Genomic DNA, 27,307 nt, shown 5'->3' on the forward strand with positions numbered 1-27,307 from the left:
GTCAATGCAAGTATTTATTCATACCCAACGTGGAATTAACCAGCCACAAAGCAAGATCATTCATGCTATTAAGCATTGCTATTTACACTCAGGAGTGTATGGAGTGCTACTGATTTGAAGCCTAGGTGAAAATTTCTCAGCTTTCTGTAATTAGATGCAATATAACTAGGGGCAATACAAGTTTCAACTCCCAGTTAATCCTCAAATCAGTATTTAACATAAATAATCCAGTCTCAAATGTATGTGGAAGGATGAAGTAGTGACATCAAGGAATATCTTTACCTTGCAATTCAATAAAAATGGGTACGACTTTATGATACAGGAAAGTAAACTTCTGCACAAGCCTAACACCACCTTATATATATACCATTTAAGAAAAAAATGTAAGGTCAATTAGAACTAGACTGAACTGATTTTATTTCCTTTCAAAAAGAATAGGCACTAACTTAACTGTATACAGGATTTAACTACAACTATACAAGTTTCAGTATATCGTCCTGTTCAAGAACTGTTTATATATATATAAAAAAAAATATATACTGCCAAAACTCTAATGCATACTTTACAGTTAAATGTCCCATCTTTCTCTCTACCCCTAATAACATCAGACTAGAGCTGCGGTGTTCAGATTCACTTATATATTGATGAAAATTCTGTTGGTTTTAAGTGTAGTTTCGTTATTACCCATGTTTTTTCCACTACCACCAAAACCAGACTCAAAAGTAATTTTTACAGTATTAGCTATGAAAAGTGATGAACCTTAAGAGAACAGAATTCAGAAAAAAGATTAACAACAGTTTTCACTGTAATAAAATGTCACATCCCTCTAAGAAATACTACTTATGCATTTCTGTGCATATTCTTATGTTTATTAGTCTGTCACATTTTACTATAGTATCTGCCAATTCCTTACTTTGAACACTTGAACAAATGAGTAGTAACCACTTTTAGTTAGACCATCAAAACTCCATCAAGTTCTCTGAGAACTCATTCCTGTTTTGAAGTAAAAGACGTCCAATGAGCTTCCAAGAATTGTCACCATTGTAACTCAGTCAAACAAGTTAGCCAAAAGAAAAAGACAACTTTCTTTTTTTCTGGTACGACCACTCATACCCTACCGTTCCCCCTCTTTCTCTTGTTACTGCATTTAAACCTCCAAGATTCTCTACCTTGACTAAACGAAGGTGCCCACTGAGCTATTTACTGTACTGTTTTACCCAGTTGCTGTCCAGGCACACTGAAAACTCCCCACTACTCTGTCAAGTCTCCAAATCCAGTTAATGGGAGTCTAGGTTGCTCAAAAATCAGACTTAGAGTCACCAATTCTGTTTAGGTATATACCACTGGATGTGGCATTATGTAATTTCATCGCAAATCATTGTAATTGAATGCAAAGTAAAGGAAACTTGAGTTTATTTAGCTTCCAATTTCTGGGAGGTCAAGAGGAACTAGGTTTGCTCTGGACAACAAAAGAAAATAGACTGTGCTTACAGATAATTTTCTGCCATATTCTTTCTTTAGGACCACTGTTTTATTGTTGCCCTTTCTATTACATGGGATGTACATATTATCAGGTGTCAAGAAAAGGTCAGTGCCTGTACAATACATTCTACAACTGAGCACCACTTTCCATAACTGAATAGGCAAAGAAATTACACTGAACACCAGCATCTGGCAGTATTTCTCCAAAAAAAGTGACTAAAATGGGTTTAAATTGATTAACACTATTAAATCACATCTAATATTTGATACTACATGATTTCATTACAGCTATACGATACAATTATACAAAATGTGTTAACATCAAAGAATACAACCAAAATTAAGATAGCAAACAAAACCTATATAACTTTTTTCTTTACAGGAAAATACTTTTGAAGTATGCATGTAACTGCCCATTCTTTTAAAGAAAATCTACCGCAAGCAAAGTTGTCAACCTCCAGAATATCACACATAGCATTACTACGCATATCCCCAAAAAGTGTACAATATGCACACTTGGAAAATACAAAATTAAAAAAATTGTAAGCAACAGGTGAGCTTCATATTTATAAGAATGTGAAAAGAAGTCCAATTTTAGCACTGTTGTATAAAGAATTGTCTTTTTTGATGCAAGTTCATGAACTGACCCCTCCGATTCGGGTCACGCTTTACAAAACACCGTGTTCTTGAAAGGGGATAACAGAGCAAGGTTGAGCATCTTAGCAACGTCACCTTAAAGTTTTTTTTGCGGTATTTTTTTTGCTTTTTATTTACTACTTATCAAAACACGTCCTTTAGGTTTGTAGGGTTCTTTTTTTAAAATTCTTTCCTAGAAACAATATACAAAGGGGAGGCGTATTTATTTCCAATTCATTCTCCTGTAAGATGTTTTGAGTTCAAGAACTTTCTCCTCCAACTTTCACTGGTTGTTTTTGGCCTTAGCGTGTGTTAAGATGTGAGATTTCAGGTTAGTTGATTGCGCAAACTTCTTATTGCAGCCGTCAAATGGGCAAACATAGGGCCTGTCGCCAGTATGAATTCGCACATGTGTGCGTAAATTGAAGTCCAGTGAAAAACGCTTTCCACATCCTTCAAATGTACACTGTTGAAAGGAAAAGACAGACTGCATTAGCTACCAAAATAGTCTTCATTCCAATCACTGATTAGACAATACTATTCTTTAAATCACTAGATTATACAAACATGAAGATTATTATAGGTGAAGCAGTGGGCATCACTTCTAAATTGCATTAAAAATAAAATTAATACTCCAGGTTCCTTTACCACAGTATTGTATCTATCTTCAAGGAGGTAAATAACTTTTAGCTTGCAAGCAAATGCTTTCACTAAAAACACCTTCTATGCATCTGAAACAGTATTTTGCTATGCTGTACTAGAAAACAGAAACAATGTTTCATGTCAGAATTTCCCACTTTCAGTGACAATTTGCAAAGATTTGCTTACCTTACCAGCTTTCCTTTTAAAATGGGCTTGTAATACAATGGGCAGCATGTTTAACAGTAAATACTAATATCTACCACACAGCAGATCCAGCATACACATCTAAGTGAATGCCTGAGGACTGCAAATCAAGATTCTGAACTAACTTATTTAAAAAAAAAAAAAAAAATCAACACAAAATGCTTATCTTAAACATGTATTGGAGAACACAGATAGGCTCAGGACCATGAATACCTGTAAAAATTTATAAGCAGTATCATAGGAAGTAGGGAGGGGACTTCTGGTGGCAGCAGCTCACATGACTTGATATGAATGGAAACAGATTCAGTGACTATCATCATTTTGCTGAAAACTGATAAACACCCACTCCTGAAAATTAGTATCATGAGTCAACCGAACAAACAGCCCTGAGCCTCAGCTGTCCACAAGTGCTAAGCTGAAAGAATGAGGAGAAAGAAACATTCTCCTCATTCAGTAGTAACTGCAGGCTTCATTTTTAAAGTGGGTAACTTTGTATTTTGGAAGGTATCTCCCATGTATATACAATTTGCTAATTTCTAAAAAAAGGCCATGGAAATAGTTAAGCGATAGCCTAATTAGCTTAAGGCACTTCTAATTCTTAAGGTTATCATTCAGTGCCTCATCTGATTTTTAGAAAAAACATAGTATCCCTGAGGTCATATGTGAGCTAAGTTACATTTACAGTATACACGTTTATCAAATAAGTTGTGGTACTTATGCCTGGAGGTTAACGATACCTGAAAGGGTTTCTCTCCGGTATGAACTAGCTGATGTCGCTTTAGTTTTGAGCTCTCCACAAAGGCCTTGCCACATTCTGCACATACGTGTACTCGTGGGCCATGAGTGTGCAGGTGCTTCCTCATGGCAGAGTTGTCCCTGAACATCTTTGTGCAGCCCTTAAAAAGAACAGTGAAACTCAATTAGTAGATAAGATAGTCCTGATAAAGAAGGTTTTATCTGCTACAGTACAAGCATTTAGAATGTTTTTATATCCTGAATACTTTCTTAAAACTTGGCCCTGAAAAGGAGATCCCTTAAATTCATTTTTAAAAGAGCAATACCAAGAAAACTAATCACTTGATAGGTGACCAAAAAAAAAAAAAAACACTAAAAACCCCAAAACCCTCTCCTCACTTAGTATCATGAACCATGTGCAGCCAAATGAATAATAGGACAGTTTCATGGAGAAGATGCAGCTCTGATAGAAGCAAATGAATAAACCAAAACAAAAGCACTTAACAGTTTTAAGGTAACAAAGACAATTCATGGATATCTATGGTATATTCTTCTATGTGCTATATTCTCAGTACTACAGTACTATGATATAGTCTCTAATATGCTACAGATTAGTATGAATCTGTATGTGCACCATGCCATCTCCCAATATCCTGTCCTCTTCCTTCTCATTCCTGAGAAGAAATCGAGCAAGAGGGTTTCCAGCAGGTAACAGCTTACAGAAACTACCTTGTCCCAACTGGCAGCAGCAATTCATCACTAACACCTGAGATACAAAGAGTTTGTCACTGCTTCTACAGTTTAAACCTACAAAGTGATACTGGGCAACTGAATAAGGTAGGAAAATATCTGGGTTAGTGCCAACTCAAGCTAAAAGCAAGAGATATATAAACTCAGGTACAGCACCAGAAGTCTTAATCTGGGGTCCATGCTGCATCAACACAGGAATAGTAATTTGATTCCAGAGTACATTTAAACCAGCAGTGAGCTGGGGCTCTCTTTACCTAATCTTTCTATACCTTTTTTCACCTTTTAGTGACAATCAACAGACATCTATCCTATGTTTTATAAATGTCTTCCTCAAGGATAAAAATCCCTCATAAAAGCCTATTAACAACTGAAAATTCTATTTGACAAGAGAACCTAAAGGAACATTCCACTGATAATCTTAAATTCCTTGGGCTTTCTCTTTGGAAATTACTTCTTTCAAAACCAACAAACACATTTAAACATGCCTTATTTCTTAAAAAACAGGGGAAATGCCACTTTCAAGAAGTGTTCTCTCTCTTCAGGCACTACAATTTCTTCGGCTAATTTAAGAAGTGTTGTGCCACCATTCACTGCATGTAACAGAACTGGGTGGGGCAAAGCAGCATCAAAATAAAATATAATCAACTCTGCATTCATTTCAAAGCCATTATTTGACTCCAAGAAGAGAATATTTTTATTTTTTAAACTGAGGTAATAAATGCACAAAGCCTAGAAACACTAGAAGTGAGAAAATGGAAGTACAGGATATTCCTTCCTTCCCCCCATTGAGATGAAGTTGAGGCTATGAAAAAGTAAATCAAAGAAATGAAGGTAGCATTCCTTGGTATTGTAAGGAGAAACTGTTCCAGGATCTCCACATACTAGGTGTACTACAATAAAAACATGACACTTGTGGAATATGAAGAATTGGAAATCAATATAAGCACAAGGAAGAATCCAGCAAACTCCTTTAACTATGGCTGTCAGAGTGAAGCCTTCTAATTCATGGTCTCTCATGTGTGCTATTAGCTATCTGCTAATAGTATTTGCTTAGGCTCACGCTTATCTAGACCAGAAGTCAGCAAGATTGTGTTTATCTTTTTTCATGACATACTCAACTCAGCTAACAGAAGCTCTACAAAAGCTGGATTATGCAGTAAAGCTAGATGCTGCCAATCTAGGTGACTGGCAATGTATTCAAGATAGAGGCTTCTCCACTACCAGTAGGTGAGAATTGTATCTCCAAGATGCCTCTCTCTTTTCAAGGTGATGCACCTTCCAGCTCTGCGGAATGTAATTCAAAGTCTTCCAATAATGCCGACTTTGGCATCCGCACATAAATTGCTGATTCCTGATCTAGACCCCAAATCTGTCAGTTTCCAAGCAGAGGATATATAGATCTTAGAAACGTACTTTGAACAGCTTTCAGAACATTCTTTCAAGTATGTATTCTTGGGTGGCAGGAAATCACAACAGTAATACCAGCATGTTAGGGACTGTGCATCATGGTTACCAGAAGATTAGGGATGCACTAACCTTAAGACAAGGAATGGGAATAATATATTATTCAGTGAAAAGTTTGAAAGGAAGCTTCTAAAGAATGATAACTAAAATATAGTTAACTGAGTACAGCTCATTAACACTAAGATATTTTAGTTATTCATTCTCAAGAAAAAACATCAATACAAAATTCTGGTCTACAATCTACTCAGAAGCTAACACTGCACTTACTTTGTGAGGACAAGCTATCGTTCGTGGAGCATCATCTTCTTTAATTTTTCTTGGTTTCATTCTTAAGGAAAAAAAATAGTAGAACAATGTTAGTAGACGGCTCTTCTCCCGTAACTACCTACATAATGCGTACATTTATTTGATAGTATTACATGCATCAGTAGTATTCAGTTTAATATTTTCAAAACATTTGTAATAATATTAAAAGTATAATTTGTCATTTGGAAAGTTTAGCTTTTCCAGAAGGACCTCTAAAATAAAAAATAACACATTTAATACTACCTTCTTATTCTTTTGAATATATGGAAATAGAGGGTTTTTTCCTGACTTATACTAATTATAATTAGGAGGTTTTGTTTGAAAACTCAATTTTTGCTGTGCCAGTACCCATGTGGCCTATTTATCTTCACTTCCTCTCCATCCCTGCACCAAGACACAAAGGACAGAGTAGCCTCAATCATTCTTCAGTATTTTTACCACAAAGACTTCAGAAGAAAACTCTACAGAACCAAGGAAGGCAGGCAAGTTGTGGAATCTACATAGACAATGTAGACATCCATTTTAACCACAGAAACTGCAATTATTCTTACTTTAAGTTACTGTACCCATGGAATCCACTCTTGGCAACTGACAAGCAATCATCTCTTTAGTCTAGGTTGCTGATATGGATCTTCACCACTACTTTATGGGCACCATTAGTCCTCATTGACTATGTAAGGAGCCCAGCAAACTAATGCTTGCATGTGTTGTTTCAAACATAGTAAGACTTCCTGTAGAAAATTATGTTAGAGAAGTCCTGCCATAACCATCACCTGTCTGAATGTCAGAGAAGAGCCAGCTATGTGGATGCTACTCCAGGTAAGTGCACTGCCCTTTTATGTATCTTTATTTCTCAAACCTGTAGTGCTGCCTTCAAAAAGAAACCTAAAAAGAAATGGCTTATCTCCACCTTATGGTGGAAGTAGGTAGGAATAAATAAATGCACCTCATACAGCTGGAGATTCACTTAAATAAGTAATGCTATTCTTGCACATTCCCAAACCTTGCCATAGAAGGAAGCTAGTCTGTTTGTGTGAGTTCCTGAATGACTTTTCCTGGTAATACAGTACAAGATAGTTCTGTGTGACAAGATAGCTACATATCATATCTGTAAGTTAAACCAAAGTTTTTCTGGTATACTCTTTAGTCTCAAACAGATATGAGTGGCTTGAATTTAACAGAAGAATTAGAATTATGAGAATTGCTATTCTCAATGTTAAGAAGTAGAGGAATCTGTTCCTATCCAAGACAGTTTTAATCCCCATGAGTTCAGTTCCTGGAAACTGATATGGAAGGACAGGGCTGGGGGAAGAGGTTTCCAAGTAGTGCAGACATATTTTTTTACATGCATTTTTAATAATTGATCTGAGACTGGCTAAACAGCACCTTCTAAAAGTTCAAAATTATTCCCAAGCTCTAAGGAAAATAAGCTAAAATCCCTCCAATTTGACCACATAAGCATTTGTTTCTTTGCAGGCACACTCCTATGCGTATGGCTGAAATCTGCTGCTTCACCTGCCTCCTTCACGTGGCCAGATGAGAGAGGACAGCAACAGAGGGCCTTGAGTGAGGCTGAATTAAAGCAAGAGCAGCAAAAAAACCTCCCTGAGAAGGCCTGGAGACTGGATCCAGGGAAATCTTCCTTACAGCTGCCAGTGGAGTCATATGTGATGGAGAAATCTCCTGTGGCTCTGTGGGGTATCATTTGTCCCTCAAATAATCTGACTTCTCTCAGTATTGCAGATGCAGCACAGTTCAAGTGATCACGTAGCGACTAAAGCACTTGACAGCCACTTCACCGACACAGCATTAAACCCCAAGGATTTAGAGGCTGTATTTGTTCTTTTCTCTAAGTGGACGCTTGGTCAACTCCTGCTGGCTCAGCATCTCCAGACTACACTGAATATGAACAGTGCTAAGTGAAGAACACTGCAGTCTCCTGCAGGGTTAAAAATACAGATGTGACAAAAATACAGAATCTGGAGAGTATCATATCCAACAATCCTCTCGCTCCTAGAAGACAGGTGTGAGGCATTAGTGTTGACAAAGCTCCTCTTGCACCATTGACAGCAGCATACCTAAACATTTCCTAAATGTAAGGGGAGAAACATCCTGAACACAGCAACCTATATCTGTTTCTGTAAACTAGCCTCTTCATCTTCCTGATAACTTTTGCCAAGATTACACATCGATTTAGATGACCTTATTGATTAATTTAATTTATATAATCCAATTGGAATACAGAATAATTGTGCTTTGCTTAGTTTACCCAGCCTCTTTGAGTGAAGTACTCAAATCCAAACAAGTGACTATGACTGACTGTCTGACTGCACTCTTCCAGTAAGGTTCTAAACTGATAGTACTACAGATACTAAGGCTGTAGGAAAACACCAAAGCTTTCTTACAGTACCCCTGCAAAAAGCTTTCAACTACCTTTTGCATGGGATTCTCCTTATCATGTCTCTACAATTTTTACAAAAGGAAAAGGCACAGACATGAGTGTCTGTTAAGTCAAATGGACACACAGAAGAATCCTTTGACAAGACAGGACATGAAAGAACACGGTGTCATGGTTTATGCCATTAGAGAACAAACACCCTTAAGGGACAAAGCTGGTGCCAAAAACACCTCCTTTACTTATAACTGTCAGCTTGTTAAATGGCGGCTGAGTCATTTCCCCCAGTCCCCAAAAAAATTCCTAGGCCCAAGATCTCTGTCCATGACATCATCAAAATGAGCAAAATCACTATTGTTCTTAACTGACCACATATAAAGGGAGAGACTAGACAGAAAAGGAATCACTAACAAGAGAAGTAGTAAATAGCTTTAGCGAGTAGTGCCTGCATTTTTTTACATTTGGTATAAGATCCCGTTGATCATCATGTTAAATCCTATTAATAACTGTTGTGTCTTGCCTCTGGTATTAAGACTATCTTTAGGAAAGAAATGTTGCAACAGCATCATCTCTGACAGGCTGCTGGAGTAGAATAAGACAGAAAATACAGTGGTTGGGAAGCTTTTAGATCAGTGCAGTCAGGAAGCCTGAGGAACCAATGCAGCTGAACCAGACAGTCAGACACTGGACAGATTGGAGCTTCAACATACACCTTACATCCTTCAGTTCAGTCCAGTGTCTGAACAGGCATGTAACATTATAAGTGTCCATTCTGGAATAAACTGACTTTGTAATTTTCAAACTTTGTTTCTAAAGTGAGGAGTATCACCTCAGCAGTATAGTTGAATGTAAAAAACATTCAGTCCCTACTGACCACAAAATGACAACAAAGTTTAGTTATCAAGGGGCAGATTTTAAATCTTTTCATTCCTCCTGGAAGAATGGGAAGTCGGTAACTTAATCTTAAAGTGTAGAACAAGATTGTGTATGAGCACAGGGTTCCACAGACTATTCCACAAAACAGAAGCAGATCCTTCAACAGGAAGAGGCAGCAAACAGTGTCCAAGTTATATCTCAGAGCCACAGGCAGCGAGAAGCTGTTGGGCCCACCATATACTTGGATTAAAGGCACAAGGGCACATACACGAGGGGCACAGCTACAACAGATCATTTTGCCACAAATATCATCTTGCTCACAAGGCTATGGAATCCATATGGACAATCACTCAAAAAGGAATTTGAAGTCTAAAATATTCAAATGTATTCGAAAAAAAAGTTTTTTGTCTTACTTAAAAATTAACTTTCTGCAAAGGAGACCAGACTAGAACCTGGGCCATTGATCTTAATTACACTGTTGCAGGTTACTCTTGCTGGTGGTTAGACTTTTGGCTCCCACCCAGTAGAGCATCTCTACCAGCTCCGTCCAAGTTTTCTTAGCCTGAAACATTAGTCAAAAACAGAATTCTAACACATACCACTATTTAAAACAATTACAGACACACACATCAATGCCTGGGTAGAACTTTTGAAATGGCTGCCTTTGCAGAAAGTCAATTTACATGGCAAGACAAGAATTTCCATTTTTGCAGTGAGTTTATATAGGCCATGCCTAGTAGTAGCAACTGCCTTTGGATCAAGACACTGGGACACTGTGATTAAAGGCCAAGTCTGTTAACTTGTATTGGGGGGGTGGAGGGAGTGAATGGGGGACAGCAGAAGGAGCAGGAAGGTATGCAACCCAATAGCTTCACAGAATTAGCTTCATAAAAGCACATTTAACCATGCATGAAGAAGACCAAGTGAAATCAGAGGTATTAAAACACTCAGTTGCTCAAAATACAGCAAGCAACTCTGTCACCATGCAATATCAGAAAGTAACAGTTAACTCCCTCCTTTCATCTACCCAGCTGAACAGAAAGAAATGTACTGGACAGAACCAATCCCCACCCCAAACCCTGTCAATCTCCACAACCTATTATCTTGGATATAGATCAAATTTCAGAAGTTAGCCACAGAAGCAGTGTTAAGGCTAGGAATAAAGGAAATCTGTAAGTAAAAAAACAACAGTATAGAACTTCCCCTTGTTCCATCATCTCCCTTTATTGCCTCTGTTAAACTTCTCTGTTCTCAAATTCTTTTTCTCCCTCTATACATAAATCTAACCTAAACAGCATTACTCTCTGTCTCAAGCAACTCTTCTGACACATCCTAGAAGTCCCTGATGATCACCAGTGATATTCACCTGTAATGATGACCACATCCCTAAGAATAGTTAGGAGAGAACGAAATTATTCTCTGTCAGTAATGTCACTGCCACTTCTGATCTGTTCCCCCACTCTGCCATTCCCCTTGTACTGCCTTGCTGAAACAGAAATAACATGAATGTCATGGCCCTGCTGCAAGAATCATTTGTGCTGAAGTCTCCTGAAACTGGCTAGACTGGCTTCTGGATAAATAGACAGAAGGGGAGTGGCACAAGGTGCCCTAGGAATCTATCTACAACCAAAGATAGATTACCATGCTTTGGTCACGGTTAGGTAGGAAAACGTCATTAAAAGTTCTCTTTCACTCCAACATTCTGGCAAAATAATTACCAGTTGTGTTCCAGTTATGAAGAATATCATGTGTAAACAGAGAGAGTGACCTTTGCAGTGTGGTACAGAGCAAGAGATTTCCCCTTCCCCAGCACACCACTCTGGGTAAAGCAATTGTCAGTTCATTGCCCTTTAAGCTCCTCTTTAACAAGAACAAAAGCAGTAGGAAAGTGTATACCTTATAAAGAGTCCCAAGTCATAAATCTAGGTGACCAGAATGCTTTTTCACTTTTAAGAAGGGTGTTTTGATTTCAAACTCAAATGCAGTATCCCCTCCTTTGTTTTGGAAAGTTGATAGAAAGGAAGGGCAGTCCTCACAATGGCTCTCCTTCAGAAGAGGTACTAAGAAGAGCAGAAGATAAAGCCACGGAGAATAAAGTTTGTACCACTAGGACCCATTACTGTGCCAATTTCCCAGCTATAGTATATTCCCTTCTGATTTCTTAGTTCTGCTGATGTCTATATTCTGGTGTCTTTAGCCAGATCAGTCATGGATCTGTCTGGAAGGTAAGAGGGAGGGAGGGGAGAGAGCAGGAATATGCTTTTTAGTGGCTTTGTTTGAGGGAATTCACCAGGAACACCAACTAGAAATATGACTGCCACTTTCCCAGGTTTTTATAGCCAAGCAGTTATGATTTCTTCACAGCTAGCTACAGAATTATTTGCAATCAATTTAGACTTGGATGAAACATTTTATTTCACTTGAAGGAATTTCCAGTATCCCGGTCAAAGGTATCAAACTAGAACATGTTAATTTATTAGGTTTTATTTCTTTCTTAGCAGATAATTTACAACTTGTTTCACATTCTGGTATGATTGTGTAAGAGAAATCAAAATTTTTGTAATTACATTTTTAAAGCATACTAGAGAAAATGCTTAAGTCCTACAACAGAACCAAATAATTTGTAAAAGGCAATAAATTACCCAATCAGGTATACAGTAATTTGTCTATGCATTACCGAACATGTCTTAATGTTCTGACACACCTTGTTTATTCACAGTGTTTTCAATACTTTCAAAATGTACAAAAGCCTTTCCAAGAACAACTATAACAGTTCCAGTTAAAGGTTCCGGATTCCCGCTACATGACTCAATGACAAATGCACAAAAAAAAACATGGTACAAGACAATTGTATCACAAGGGACAGTACAACTGCTTGCTCTGCTAGTGCCACCTAGCTGCTGAGCAGCACTGGTCTCCACTGCACATGCTGAACTACTGTTATCTTTTTTTTTTTTTTTTTTTTTTTTTTTTTTTTTTTTTAAGAAAAAGGCTGCAAGAGCTCCAGGACTTCAAGCATCAAGTCCACCCCTGCCTTACCTCTCACTAAACAGACCACGATCAGAGCTCCAGAACCTTGTCTGAAATCTGTTGCCATTGGAATTCTAACTTTGCCCATTTAAACTTAAGCTCAGAACTTTGTTCCTAAGAATTGTTGCAAACGCCTCAGCCAATTTATCCTTAATCAAAATAAGCTGCATGGTTATAAACAATTAATCTAGCCTGGCTTTGAGTAGCTAAAGTCTACAAACATACAATATGTTTCAAAAAGATGGAAGCAATTTCAAACCAGTGTGATTTCAAATTGGGTCCATCTTTTTAAACACCCTGTATAGTGAGATTCTTCCAGATACCTTAATTAAAACAGGAAAGCAACCCAAAATAACTTGCTCTCAACTGCACAAAATACTTAGCATACAATTTTACTAGCAAGTGTATACTTCCTTGTATATGGACTGCACACAATTCTTATTTTTAAGACATCAAAATAAAAATGTGTTATTCAAAACCTTACTCTGAGCACATGAAGCTACCTACTAAGTTTAAAAGTAACGGTTTCAACTTCACATGTTGCTCTAAGTTTTCAGAATACAGCTACTGAGAATTTCAAAATTATGACCAGTAACACTTGAAACTTTTGGAGAACACTAAATAAACACATTATTTTAGAATGAATGGTAATCTTAGGACCCCCAAACCCAATTCCAGCACATGCGTATTTTTCTTTTAGTTTGACATGCAAGGTTTCTAATGATACCACACACAGCCACCTCCATCAAGAATACCAGAAAATCAGTATAAAAATAGGTTTGTAGATATCAATGCCTGAATTCTTGTTGTTATAGCTAAAAGGAGTTGCTTTAAAATGCTTCACTGCAAGAGGACCAAGACCTTAACAAGCAATATGCAAATTCTAATACACCCATATTCTTCAGTCTCAGCTATACATAATCATTTAAGATTTAACACAAAACTAACAGTTTTCTTTTTTTAAAGGCAAGATTAGAAGTTTGACAGTCATCAAGTCTGACCAAGAAATCCAAAAAACTTTCTTAAAACAGAAGATGCTTGAAGTTTTTATGTATCTGCAATTAAATTATCAGAACAATTCTTCATAGGTTTGGGGCAACTTGAAGATATTGCTAAAGGTGATGTCCCCATGCTGCTTACTCTACCACCATATATTTGTCTTATGACTGAAGTGGTTTACATCTCATCTGCTGTACAGAAATATATTAATAGAAAAGAGACTGCACATATAGAACTAAATCTTTCAATCATCAACATATTCTAGCTCTAGAACTTCTTAGAATATTCTACCGTGAATTAAAAAAGTGGCAAATCTAAATTATTGCCAGCTACCACTATTTTCTTCACAGAAAATTAACCAAAATCCAAAGATGCAGTACATTTTACAAGAAATGTGCAGGTAGATCTGATAGAAGCAATCTGGTTGTTTCAAGAAGCCCAAATTCTGGCAAACATTGAGTATTAAAACCAATCTTAAGAAAAATATTCAGTATTTGCATGGTGAATATCCTATGAGAAACTATTTAAACTTCCTGACAAAAGACAGATGTTCAGTAATTAAGTGTTTAATAGAACCAGAGGTTTCAGCACGTTTTAAAATAACTGAGAATACCATTCTAAGCACATAATGAGCAGAAACGTGCAACATCTTCAAATCAGAATATTATGTATACTCATAGTATCACTTACATATTTGCTTTCACAAAAAATTGTATTAACCTTTCAGGAGATCTCGGAGGAAAACAAGCATTTTGATTAACAATAGGTAAACAAGTAACAACAGCATCAGTAGCTAGAACCACCCACCACTTCATCTAAAATCCTGTTTTCAGTTGTTCATGACATGTTTTTATATATTTCCAGATCAGATATCCTGAAGCAAGGAGAAAGCCCTGCAAAACTATCCTACTAGGAGCCCTCAAAATCCATAGTTCAATGACTTTACTGAAATAATTACGGAACAAGGCTGTGCTGGCAGTCCTCTAACAAAAACACACTGAAGAGCAGCAGAACAAGTTTGTACCAAGCAGCAAGATCCAAGAGGTGAAACAAGGAGATGCACACACTGGACACCAAGACCCACCTAACCAAGAAGCCAGACCAGAACTTGTCTCAACAGCCCCTGCCATCTAGCAACTAGCTGAAAAACTCGTTGTTCAAAGAAAAAAAAAAACAAAAAAAAGGCCTACTTAGCCCCCTAATGGCTAACCCAGGAGATAAGAGTAACAACATCTGACACCTAAGAGTACATTGATGTTCAGAATTGTGCACCAGAGCTCTGAAGAACAGCCAGCTGGTAAGAAAACAGGAATATAGCTTCATACATACATTTTGCTTTCAACATGGGAAAAACTGATTCCAGCAGCTGCAGGAAGCTAACAGTTGTGCTCAAATATTTGGAGACACCAGCATTAATTCTGCCCATACACTGCACAGGAGCATGCCTTTGGTAACTACATGCGCATGCACACAAAGAAGGGGACCAAGGAAATGCTGTGAAGGTGACCTTGATGTCACAGCTTCCAGATCCCCAAGCAGAGGTCTCTGGTGGCCACTGACTGCCCCAAGCACTTGGTACCAGAGGCTCTGTGGAGGGAGGGGGAAAGAGACATATGACACCCAGCACTCCCCTGCAGAACCCCTCTATGAGAAAGGAAAAGTCACCTTGCCACTCAGGTCAATGTATTGACACGTAAATGAGTTACAATTCTGATTCACTAGAAGAAAATCCAAGCAGTATCAGTTACCGATTGTGAAACTGAAATTATCAGTGGCACTTGAAAGTGCAAGACACGTGACTACACTGAAAAGAAGTTGAAGACCTTGAGCTTAAGCAGAAAGAAGCAGGTGGAACAGTAAGCAGCTTTACAAACTAAATACTGTGCCTAGCTTTCTTGTACTAAACAACCTGAAAGCGGCATTTCACTTGTCAGAGCGTTTGGTGCTGAAGAAACTAAGACTACTCACATGAAAGATACATTCTGTCATGTTAAAGATGCAGCCAATCAATGTGTTTTGGTCCTGTCCTACCCAACAATAAAAGACGAGAAGACACTGAAGAAGTCACTGCTGAATATAAAATCCAGTTATTTTAACACAGTACCAGCTACTCTTCTGAATTAAGTCTCTTGTTTCAGATGTTTAAATGGAACAATAAGCTATACTAAATCTACTGTTTATTTTGCCTAACAGTTTCATAATGAAACCAGTGAAAAGACAAACATTTTAGTTTAAAGATCCTTTCTTCCTACTTACCTAGCAAATTCAGCCAGTTGTTTGGGGTCTGAGAGGTCAATGCCAGGTATTCCACCAGGAGGAAGTTTCTTCCCCGTCATGTACTCTGAGTAATCTGGAGGAGAATTCTCTCCAATGATCTGTTCTTCCACCACTGTTTCATGGTCAATATCTTTTTTATCATCTGAAATACACAAAATACTGAATTCAATACATACTAAAGATCAAAACAGCATATAAGTTATTACACTGCATCTCAATACAAGTTCACTGTTGCTGCACGCTTAAAAGAATACGCTGCACTTCCAAATTTCCACACTAATTGTGAAGAGCAACCATATAGTTACAGCATGAGGAACACAGAAAGAACACAGTGAGAAAAAAAGCAGAAGTCACATTTATTTAAATACAAACAAGTAAGGAAATAAGTAGAACAATCCCAGGAATGTTGGCTGCACCTGAAAGACAGTGCACTTTTCCTGAAATGATGCCTAAAGATTTGATTCCCTTAACTTGTCTGAGACTACCCTTCACCATACCCGCTTTGGATCTCAACAGCAGACAGTAATCAAATAAGCCTATCAGAGGAGTGACAGATATCCTAAGACATTAGGACTACTGATCTTTACTTCAGAGTCTTCAGACTTCCTTCATCTCCAAAAGAAGTGTCATGGAGAGACAAGAAATTTAAAAATAATTGCTAATAGGCTTCAGCAACTGTCCATAAAGTTTTTAAATACTTGCAGACATGTCTAATGAAAGCAAAAAAAACCAAGCAGTGTCTCCCTCCTGAGGGGGGGTTTCTTCCTTCCTCTGCAGAGACCAGCCTAAGGTCCTCCCCACTCTATTATGTAAACAGCAGATAGGGATCATTCAGAGCTTTGATCTGCAATTCAGTTAAGATACTGCTGCTTTATCTGCTCTAGAGCTCCTCCTATGGATTTTTCCTCAAGGACTACAGGTGGAAGACCAGCTGTTGCTGTCTACTCACATTCACAACTTAGAATATGCTAAGACACAATGTTTTCTCTCTCCTCTTGCTATTTTATAATAGAAACCAGAGAGGCACAAGGAAGACAAAGAATGGAAACATCCACCTATGTTCCTCACTGGAGTGCTCACAGCAAAAGAAGGAAAGACTCAGCACCAACCCTGTTTTCCACCCTCAAATAATCCTAGGACAACAGATGTCTATATACAGTTGTAACTACTCAGCTAAATGTTAACAAACTTGCCACTACATTACTTCTGTTACTCTATGTATGGGGAGCACATTCTGCAAATCACTTTATACACAAGAGGCTCTACAAAAATAACAGGAAGTTTTATTTTACGTGTAATGTTTAAGGAGTGGAAATACAAGGTGGTAGGACAGAAACAGTATTTTTCCCAATTTAAAAAAAAAAAAAAAAAAAAGCAGTAGGTGAGGGGTTTTTCTCATGAACAGAAATACAGGAAATAACATTATTCATTACTCAGTAACTTAGGTTAGAAAAGAGAGGACAAGATACAGGCAAATAAAAGAAATATACTAAGGACAAATTTCTATCCAGTTTGTAATGCCTGCTTTAGTGTTTGCCACTGAGCTATTTCTAGAAATGTTACTGCTAGTTTGGTGTTTAATCTGATCTACCAGATCAAATAGCAGTTCATGTATATGTTCCATGGTGAAAGAGGAAAATAGCCTCCAACACTGCAAAGACAGGAGTGGTAATAATCTGCAGCATTAGATTGGAAATGAACTGCAAAATTGACTATTTGCACATTTTTTTTAATTCTAATCTAGTTTTCCACTCACCACCCTAGCTTTCAGCATTTGCCAGTGCTTTAAAGAAAGCATATGAATTTACCTAAAGCAAGGATTATATGCCAAGTTTTACAGCACCTGCAGGAGTTACAAATTCAAGTCAATAAACCTCCATTTTGGCAATGATTTGTTCTTCCAAATAAAAGCTTGAGAACAGGTATTTATGATTGCCTACACAGGCAGAAAAGACATTCTGAAGCTCAGAAGAACACAGAACTTCTGGAAAGCTAAAAGCAATACCTTGTCCATGCTGTAAACTAGAGTGACTTCAGCTGCCTTCAGTTTAGCCATTTCAACAGTCATTCAGAACTTCCAGTTTGACTGTTTGAGGACATTCATAAAAGAAACAAGTTTCATTTCCTGCCTCAGATCAGATGCATGACTCAGCAGGGAAATTTTGTATACATTCCGTAAGATCTTTCCTTCCCTAGTGTAAATGCTGGCTATTCCACCATATTTCTTGCTGTTTGAGGGCCAAACTGAAAGCCTTCAGTGCCTTTACTTCCCAAAAGCCTACCAACAGAAATCAATTCCATGCCTATTCAATTCCACAGGCTATTCAAGTAAAACATGGAAAACTATGAACATATTGCTTTTATATAGCAGAAAAATAAGAAAAGGTATCCCTCAAAATATTGACAGTTATGTGAAAATAAAAAACAATCACATTTTCCTATACCGAAACACCTGTATCTCTACAGCAGCACATAACTGCAGGTTTTTTTTAACTCTTTCAAACCAAAACAGACTAAAACAACAACATGCAAAACATTTACCTTAAAGTGTTATGTCAGGCTAACATCCCTCAAGACAGAAGAGCTGGTTCACACCAGAAGTCAAACATTTTTTCAAAAGTAGCAGCAGACTTGCTCTTTAGTACCCAGACCATCTTATGACATTATTGACTCATTGAAAAAAAACAAGCAAACAATAACGAAAAAATACACCCTAACAAAACAAAACAAAAAGCAAAAAAACACCACACACACTTCTTTGGAAAAACTTTACCACTGTCCTCTATGCACAAACTCATCACAAGTTTGTGATCCTCAACAAACCTGGACTAGGTAGCTCAAAGTTTGGAGGCTGAAGTCCAAGCAAACTTTCACTCAGGCTGCCAGGTTAACTGATATCCTCATTGCAAATACGACAAGTTCGCTGCTTGTTGTTTTCTGCCTTCAAGCAAGTCCTGGTGCAACTACTGCCAATTTATTTCCCCCTTTTCCTCTCATAAGGCATTAGAAAAATCAAACACACTGCATCCAAAGCAAAGCAGGACAGAGACACAACCCTGAAATTCTGGTGACACCTCTGGAGAAGCATAGTACAAATAAGGCACGATAACTCTGTGCAGTTTATGCCCATGCCAAATTAATCTGGATGCCACCCATGCAAGCTAAATACAGATAGAGCCATGGAACCAGCCAGGAAAACGAAATTAACTGCTGTATACTATCTGATCTGCCTTAGTTTGACCCTTAAAGCCTCTTGAGAATACAGCAGACTCAAAGCATTTTGCTTAAGTGTGTATTTAGCACTGTTGTTACAGATCTAATGCAGCATTTTGTAAGAAACTTCCAGTATTATATTAGTCCTGTCTTCTTAAAGATATTGAAGATATTGAAGATATTGAACACATGTCAACTAGTAAATCGTTTTCTCTTCACAAGAGCATGCACTGCCAGTCACTGCAACAATTATCTTATGAAGCTGTAAAATACAGATTTGTTAGACACACCAGATATATCTATATATATATCTCCCCTTCCCCCCCATCCTTCTATGCCCAATTACATTAAGATAGATACTTAGTCTAAATTGGGTTGTTCTATGTATCTGTTTAGGACATACCCAAACAAATCATGTTCAGTGCCATTCCATTTGCACTTCTCTCATGCCCTATATACAAGCAATACACATCTTGAAGTGGATTAACTTGTGTACTTCAAAGTAAGTCAGTCAAACTTTACTAAGAACAGTGAAAGTTCAACATTTTGGCCAGCCGTATCTTTTGACTGCCACTTAAAACACACTTCTACTGGTGAAATAAACAAAAGTTTTAAGAGTTTCAAGGCCAAGTACCAACTGAGGTAGAAAGAAGACATTACTGGGATAAAACTAGTAACCACAGATTCCATGTAACAGATCAACAACAGAACATGGTAGAATCTGTTTCCCAAGACTTTATTATCTTTTGCTCTTATTACTACAGTTTCTCCATCTCTTTCAGCCCTTTTGTTGCACAGAAAACCCATCCATCTCAGAACCCTATTATTTAATGCATTTCTAGAATAGTAGCTAGCTCCAGCTGACATCTCTGGAACTCCACAGCTTTGTAAGATGACCCCTGAACTCTCAACCCAAGAAGATCTGTGAGTATTTCCACCCCAGTTATTTCTTGATTTTAGCCACTTCCAGATCCCTAAATCTCTGAGCCATCCTCCTCCTCTATTACAGAGCAAGGAGAACACATTTTTATTAAATCAGTTTTCCCCTGTGGAAAATAAGAAGTACAAAAGGGAACTCAGAAGGTACACTTGTTAGCAAAGCAATAAGACCTATAGCTTCCTCCACAAGGTACAAAGTTGAAAGATGTTTTGCTTATCAACTAAAATGATGAACAACATTTACGCTTAAATTTTCTTTTTTATGATCCCACTGTTAAACACATTTGTTTTAGGAACAGCTGAAATGCAATTACATCATGAAGTACGTATTCGGCAACTGTGCAGCACCAAGGCACCGTGGTAACAGCTTGGCTATTGCTACTACATTGCAGCCTCCTCTCCTCAGACAAATCAGTGCATTGGTCATGTTTGGAAACAAAGAACCTTAATTAGTTTGTTAAATAACACTGTTATTTAGCAGCCACTTCTGAGTGTTAAATTCCATTTTGCACAGTATGTAATTTTTTAACCTAATTGGCTGCCAGGTTACTTTTCCACTGATGTGCCTTGCACACACGGAGAGAGAACAGGTTCTTCTTTCCCCATGTCACCCATCTCTTATTTCACATCACTGAGACATGAACAAAAACCACTGCATATATCAATAGTCACCATCTGACTTCAACATTTGGGAGACACTGTGCAGAAGCACTATGACCTTCTGAATCATCAGTGTACAAGTGACATGGATCTCTCAGGGAGGCTCCAATAGTAAGTCAGAGGATTCTAGTTTGAAGTTGGGCTGAGAGGTCACTTAACTGAGATATTTGAAGTGATTAGCCACATTTCTGTATTTGACTTTCAAAACTACAAAGATATTTAAAACAGATGCAGGAAAATATCTGCCTTATCCCCTAAGGTTCGCTGGCAAAAATGTCAGTGCAGACTCGGCACTTACGGACACCAAAAGCCTATACTGTTGTCTTAATCGGAGTCAGAAATAGGTTATCATCTTAATAACCAGACAATGACTAACTTTCTGCCTCCATTATGTAAAACTTTCATGTAAGAAGCTGTCATTGCAAAGAATTTCAGCCATCTTTGATACAGGACCACAACCGGACTAAATGACTTGTCTATCATTTACACTATGCAAGAATACTAGTCAGACAGCAGATGCTTAATTCCTCTCACCCCTGCAATCTGATAAATGAAAATTCTTCCACTTTTAAGACATTGAAAGTTTTTTTAAGAGGTTTTAAAAAACCCTCTAGAGACCTGGCATGAACCCTGAGTTTCCAAATATGGGTCCACACACAGGCTTCCTGGATTATCAAGAATCATTTCCAAATCATACATGTAACGTCTACAACTCTGTCTTTTCCATCTAGGAATAGGAGACTCAAGCAGTTTAACACGTGTGTGCCATGTTTAGTTTGGTTGTTCTATTTCAGCCCCAAGCTTGCAGACTATATACACTATTTTAAACCAACACCTATTTCAGGTTTGAAAGCTTGACAGATTCAAGAATCATTACCTAGAAGCAGATGCAGTTACACTAATATATTTTTTCCTGTTGAAATTAAGCCCCAGCTACTTCAAATTCCAGCATTTGGCAGAGCCAGCATTTCAGCTCCACCTTCCCAAATGCTCCTGCATCTAAGAATCAGTTTCGCTAGCACAGTCTCACAAAGTAATTTCTAATGATCCTTTTCCCCCCACCACCATTGTGTACCCAACCTGGAGACAGCCACCAAAGAGGATGATTCAAATTGAATCTAGCAAAGTCTCAAATAAATTCCACTTAATAAAAAACAATTTTCCTAGTACTAATCGAGGTATCTCACTTACAGAGTACTATTAACTATATATCATTTTCTAAATCCATTACAGGATACCCCAGAGAAAATAATCAGGATAGATATTAGACAGTATAGAGAAAATACAATAAAGAAACATGACACACCATATATACCTAATGCCTTTCTTTGTTCAGTTCTTATTTTCACACATGAAGAAAGACAAATAATTCCATCCTGAAGATCTGGAAAAGTAATCTGAACTAGAACAAAGCATTCCTGGTTCAAACTAAACACTTTAATTAAAGTAATCATGGGTCACAAGTTTGATATCACCATAGATACCAAGGTGATAAGAGAAGTTATGGTAAGTCTAAACCATTGCCAACACAGTACTGCAGCTTCTAAGTAGCCACATAAGACAAGGATTGAGTAGTCCCTTTTAACCATATTGCTATATATTTCACAGATTATTTCTACATATTTCAAGAGGTGCTACCAGACATGTTATACTAATTTATGGACAAAGACTTACGACTGACTAAATTTGGTACCGCCCGTGTACAAACTAATACAGCGGCACCAGAAAACAGTAACCAGTAATTAATTCACGTTGCCTTCCCACACTGTGGTGAGCACAGTGCCCTTGTTCCCAGTTCAAATACCCATGAACAGCAATATAGGGCTCATTATTTTATCCTGATGCATGGCCTTATTTACTATTCATCTTTTGATAAACTTTTTGCTAAGCATTTAAACTAAAGAGTCAATTACATCATTGTGCAAGCAGTCCTTAATTATGTCAAGGAACAGAGGCAAAACTACTGCCTTTGTTCAAAATACAGTATGCCAAATTCTGTAGGGAAATTTTAGTACAACTACCCTTTTGCAAGCCTGTAGTTCGTTCTGTTGGTTGTTTCTTGTTTGTTTCCCCTCGCCCCCATCAGTTTTGCTTCTTTGGGATTTTTTCTGGCAACTGTTCCCCCTCTAAAATTTCAGAAAACAGACAATGAAGCCTCAGCGTTTAACAACTTCAGACCATAAAAACCTATCCAATAGGCTCAGTAAAACTTTACAGTACTCTTAACTGAGCAGGTTTTCACCAAAGGCGGTTTGAAGCCGGGGGGGGGGCGGCGAGGAGGGTGGATGTATGCGCACAAGTACACAGTGAGAGGAGGTAATACTTTAATACTTCTATTTTACCTATATATTTTGTGATTTTGCTTTTGGGGGGCTTTTTTGGCATTAGAAGTCTAGTCAGAATACATATTCTGCATCATGGATATAATTGAGTTGAATGCAGCAATGCAATTCAACCTCCAGTAAATTACAAATGGATATAACTCCCACTGAGCTTGCATGGTCATGGTCATAAAGAACAAAACCACTGAAATCAATAGGGCTACCCTTATGTAAAAGTTGTGTATGTGGAAAGAGAATCAACTGAATTGATTATACACATGCTTCACTTTAGCCAAGTAATAATCAGCATGCAGAAGCCCTAAGGAAGCATCCTATCAAGTACTCTCAATTTCAGAGTGCAAATGCATGCTACAAATTGTCAATTGATCTCAGCAAGGTCCGGTATCATGCCAGGTCATGAGTCATACATCTACTTGCATTCAGCTATCTTAGGTAGCTTCCACAAACCAGAAGACTATATTAGTTTATATTATTTTTTATCTTTCTTAGATGATCAATTCTAAGGGAAGGAAAAAAAAAAAAAAAAGAGTGGATTTAATTCGGGTTTCATACAACAATACACAGAAGCATACAGGACCCCATTTTCCTAAACAGTATTTGGAAAACTCCTGAACTAAAGTTCTTTGTTCATCAATAGACAAGGAACTTCAGTTAGACTCACTGGTCTGTCAACTGAGTATACAGCAGCAGAAGCACCATAAACTCTACCAGACTTGACAAGTAATCACCTATACTTAAAAAGGGAGTAAAAATCAGAATCATCATTCTTCCCATCTTTTCAGACAACAGAATTCAGCCATTCAATACATTTGCCCCTTCACAGAATCACAGAATGTTAGGGAATGGAAGGGACCAAGGCTACACAGGAAGGTGTCCAGGTGGGTTTTGAATGTCTCCAGAGCAGGAGACTCCACAACCCCCCTGGGCAGCCCGTTCCAGTGCTCTGTCACCCTCACTGAGAAGAAGTTTCTTCTCAATTTTAAGTAGAACCTCCTGTGTTCCAGTTTGAATCCATTACCCCTTGTCCTACCATTGGTTGTCACTGAGAAGAGCCTGGCTCCATCCTCATGACATTCACTCTTTATATATTTGTGAACATTAATAAGGTCGCCCCTCAGTCTCCTCTCCTCCAAGCTAAAGAGACCCAGCTCCCTCAGCCTTTCCTCGTAAGGGAGATGTTCCACTCCCTTCATCATCTTCGTGGCTCTGCGCTGGACTCTCTCCAGCAGTTCCCTGTCCTTCTGGAACTGAGGGGCCCAGAACTGCACACAATAGTCCAGGTGCAGTCTCACCAGGGCAGAGGAGAGGGGAAGGAGAACTTCTGTCAACCTACTAACCACCCCCCTTCTAATACACCCCAGGATGCCATTGGCCTTCCTGGCCACAAGGGCACAGTGCTGGCTCATGGTCCTCCTGCTGTCCACCAGGATCCCCAGGTCCCTTTCCCCTATGCTGTTCTCTAATAGGTCATTCCCCAACTTATACTGGAACCTGGGGTTGTTCCTATCCAGATACAATACTCTACACTTTCCCTTGTTGTATTTAATTAAACTTTTCCCCGCCTAACTCTCCAGCCATCCAGGTCTTGCTGGATGGTAGCACAGCCTTTCTAACTCCCCTTTCTAACAACCACTTGTCATTCACAAACATCACAGAGATGAAACACTTTAGACTACATGAGAAGCCTAAAGAGTATGTTTATCCTACTGGACTCTTTAAAAATTCAAAAGAGCACAAGAACTATGACATGCAAGACAGATTACCAACCTACCAGTCAAAGACCACACACCAATTTAAATATTACACAAACTGATACTATTTGACTGTTTTTTTTCCACACTTTCATAACTTCAGCATAGAACTCTGACTACAGAGCCTAGTTTCCAGAAATATACTTTTTGTAAAAACGAAAAAATAAACAAAAGAAAAGTGTGCCACAAGTAACCCCTTTCTGCTGACCAAAAAGACTCTTTGTCACATATTTTAATGGAAAGGACCAGAAAATCGTGGCAGATAAATACAGTGGGAAGGGCAGGTGCACATCAGGTTTATTCCAAGCCCTACAGATACTAACCTTCACAAGATTTTATTCCCTTTAAGAGCCACTCCCACAGAAAACCCCAACTCCTCCAAAAAAAAAAAAAAAAAAAAAAAAAACCACCAAACCCACAAAACAATTTCACACAATACAGACTCCGCAGGCCTATTTAAAAAGCCTGTTTAAAGCTTCAGACCTCTCCAAGGAAAAGCTGAACGGTCTCCGAGCTTCAATCCGAAATTGCTCCTTTCCTCCCCGCCGTTCCCCGGGACGCAGCGCTGCCTCCGGAGCGAGAAGCCACCCCTCTGGGCTGTCAGAGCCGGGCTCCTGACAAGGGGGCTTCCGAGGGGCCGGTTGTTTGTGGCCGCCCCCTCAGAAGCCGGCGAGAGGTGCGGCCACAAACCGGCCCCCGCTGGGGCGAAGAGGCGCTTCCCCCCGGCCGGCACCGCTGGCTTGGGGCAGGGAGGCCCCACCCACACCCCGCCTGGCTACCACAGCGGGTCGGTGCCGGGCGGCCCCCGGGCTCATCCCCAGCGGGCGAACAGTAAAACGGTATTTCGGGGAGATGGCCGTCCCGGGGCCGGGGAGAGCCGGCGGGGCGGGCGGCGCTGGGGCGGGCGGTTCTCCCCCCGCACATAACGGTCACGGCCCGGAGCACACGCCTCATCCGGGGACGCCACCCGCGTTCAGCATTAAAATGCGGCCCAATGGGGCGGCGGGTGCGCGGCGGCGGCAGCGCGGAAGGGTGGGCAACGGCAGACGGGGAGCCGGCAAGGCAGCGGCAGCCAAGCAGGGGAGGCGGGCCGGCCGGCCGGGAGCCGGGGGAGAAAGAGGACAGAGGGCGCCGGGAGGCGGTGGCCGGGGGAGGGAAGGACGAGGGGCAGGCAGGCAGGGAGCGAGCGACGGGGCGCCGCGGGGAGCGGCGGCGGCAGCGGCGGGGCGGGGACGGGGGGAGAAGCGAGGAGGCTGGGTTCGCCCCGCACCCTGTGCCCGCCCGCACACCCCGCCTCCCCCTGCTGCAGAAACTACGCCATTGCGGCCTAGTCCTGGAGCCAGCGGCGCGCTGCCTCCGTCTCGCACTCCCCTCAGCCGCCGCCATCTTGGCGGCCGCCGCCATCTTTCCTTCCCCCCGCCGGAGCCGGGCAGGAGCAGCGGCGGCAGCAGCGCAGACCCCGCCATCTTTTCGGGGAGCCGCCATACTTGCCCTGGCGATGAACATGGCGGCGCCCATCACACACATCAAAACATGGCCTCCCTTCAAAACAAAACTGTCCGAGGCGAACCGGGCAGCCGCCGGCGTGGCCTGGGGCCCGGGGAGGGAGGGGTCCGGCGCGTACTTACCCGAGGCCCACATGGTCACCGAGAACTCCCCCTCCAGGGTCTTGATCTGCACCTGCTTCTGCTCCCATTTCCTGCCGCCGCCGCCCTCGGCCCCGCCGCCGCCTCCCCCGCTCAGGTAACTCTTCTTGCTGCTCTTCTTGCCGCTGCCGCCCTTCTTAACGCGGCCTCCTCCGCCGGCCGAGGAGGAGCCGCCACCTCCGCTCTTGCTACCGGCGGCGGCTACGGTGACCAGGGTCTGCTCGATGTACTCGTCCTCGCCGGCGGGGGCCGGCACCGGGATGAGGATCTGGTCCTCAAAGCCGTCGTCGGCCCGTAGTCCGTCCGAGTCGTCTCCCCCTACCACCTCCTCGCGGGTCTGCACCAGGATCACCTCCTGGTGGTGGTGGTGCAGATGGAGCTGTCCCCCGCCGCCGCCGGCCGCGCCGCCGCCCGCCCCGCTGGGGTCCCCGTCCGAGACCAGCGGCTGCAGCGCGATCATGGGCTGGTGGTGGTGGTAGTGATGGGGCGGGTGGTGCGGGCCGCACTCCTCGCAGCACTCGTCCTCTTCCTCCTCCTCCTCGTCCTCCTCGCCGCCTACCACGGTGGTCTCGATGGTCTCCACCGGGATGGTCTCCACCTCGATCTCGTGCAGCTCCACGATCTCGGCCGGCATCTCCGAGCCGTCCGTGGCGATGTACAGGGTGTCTCCCGAGGCCATGGCGGGGCGAGGGGGGAACAGAGCTCCACCGGGGGCGAGGGGGCTCCGGTCCGCTCCCCTCGGCGGATGGTAGGGCTCGGGCTCCTTTCGCTTCCCCTCCTTCTTCTCCTCCTCCTCCCCCTTCCACACAAACACCAGCTCCTCGCAGCCAGCTAGAGGGAGGCAGCCAGCCGCCAAATCCCGGCTACGCTCCCTCGCGAGACTGCCGCTGCTGCCGCCGAGACGGACCCCAGCCCCGGGAGGCCGCTGCCGCCGGGACCCGCCCCCCCGCCGCCAAGCAG

At 40.7% G+C, this 27,307-nt stretch overlaps 1 protein-coding gene across 1 annotated transcript; it reads right to left on the reverse strand.

The window, feature by feature from the left end:
- Window positions 1-27,307, reverse strand: YY1 (YY1 transcription factor). Its single transcript, XM_082057962.1, has 5 exons — window positions 26,330-27,307; window positions 15,776-15,938; window positions 6,181-6,241; window positions 3,702-3,860; window positions 1-2,584 (listed from the first exon to the last, which is right to left on the reverse strand). The coding sequence occupies exons 1-5, from the start codon at window positions 27,024-27,026 to the stop codon at window positions 2,402-2,404; spliced, it is 1,263 nt and encodes a 420-aa protein (XP_081914088.1). The 5' UTR covers window positions 27,027-27,307; the 3' UTR covers window positions 1-2,401.

This window comes from Streptopelia decaocto (assembly GCF_964273445.1).
Source record: "Streptopelia decaocto genome assembly, chromosome: 7".
Taxonomy (NCBI): domain Eukaryota; kingdom Metazoa; phylum Chordata; class Aves; order Columbiformes; family Columbidae; genus Streptopelia; species Streptopelia decaocto.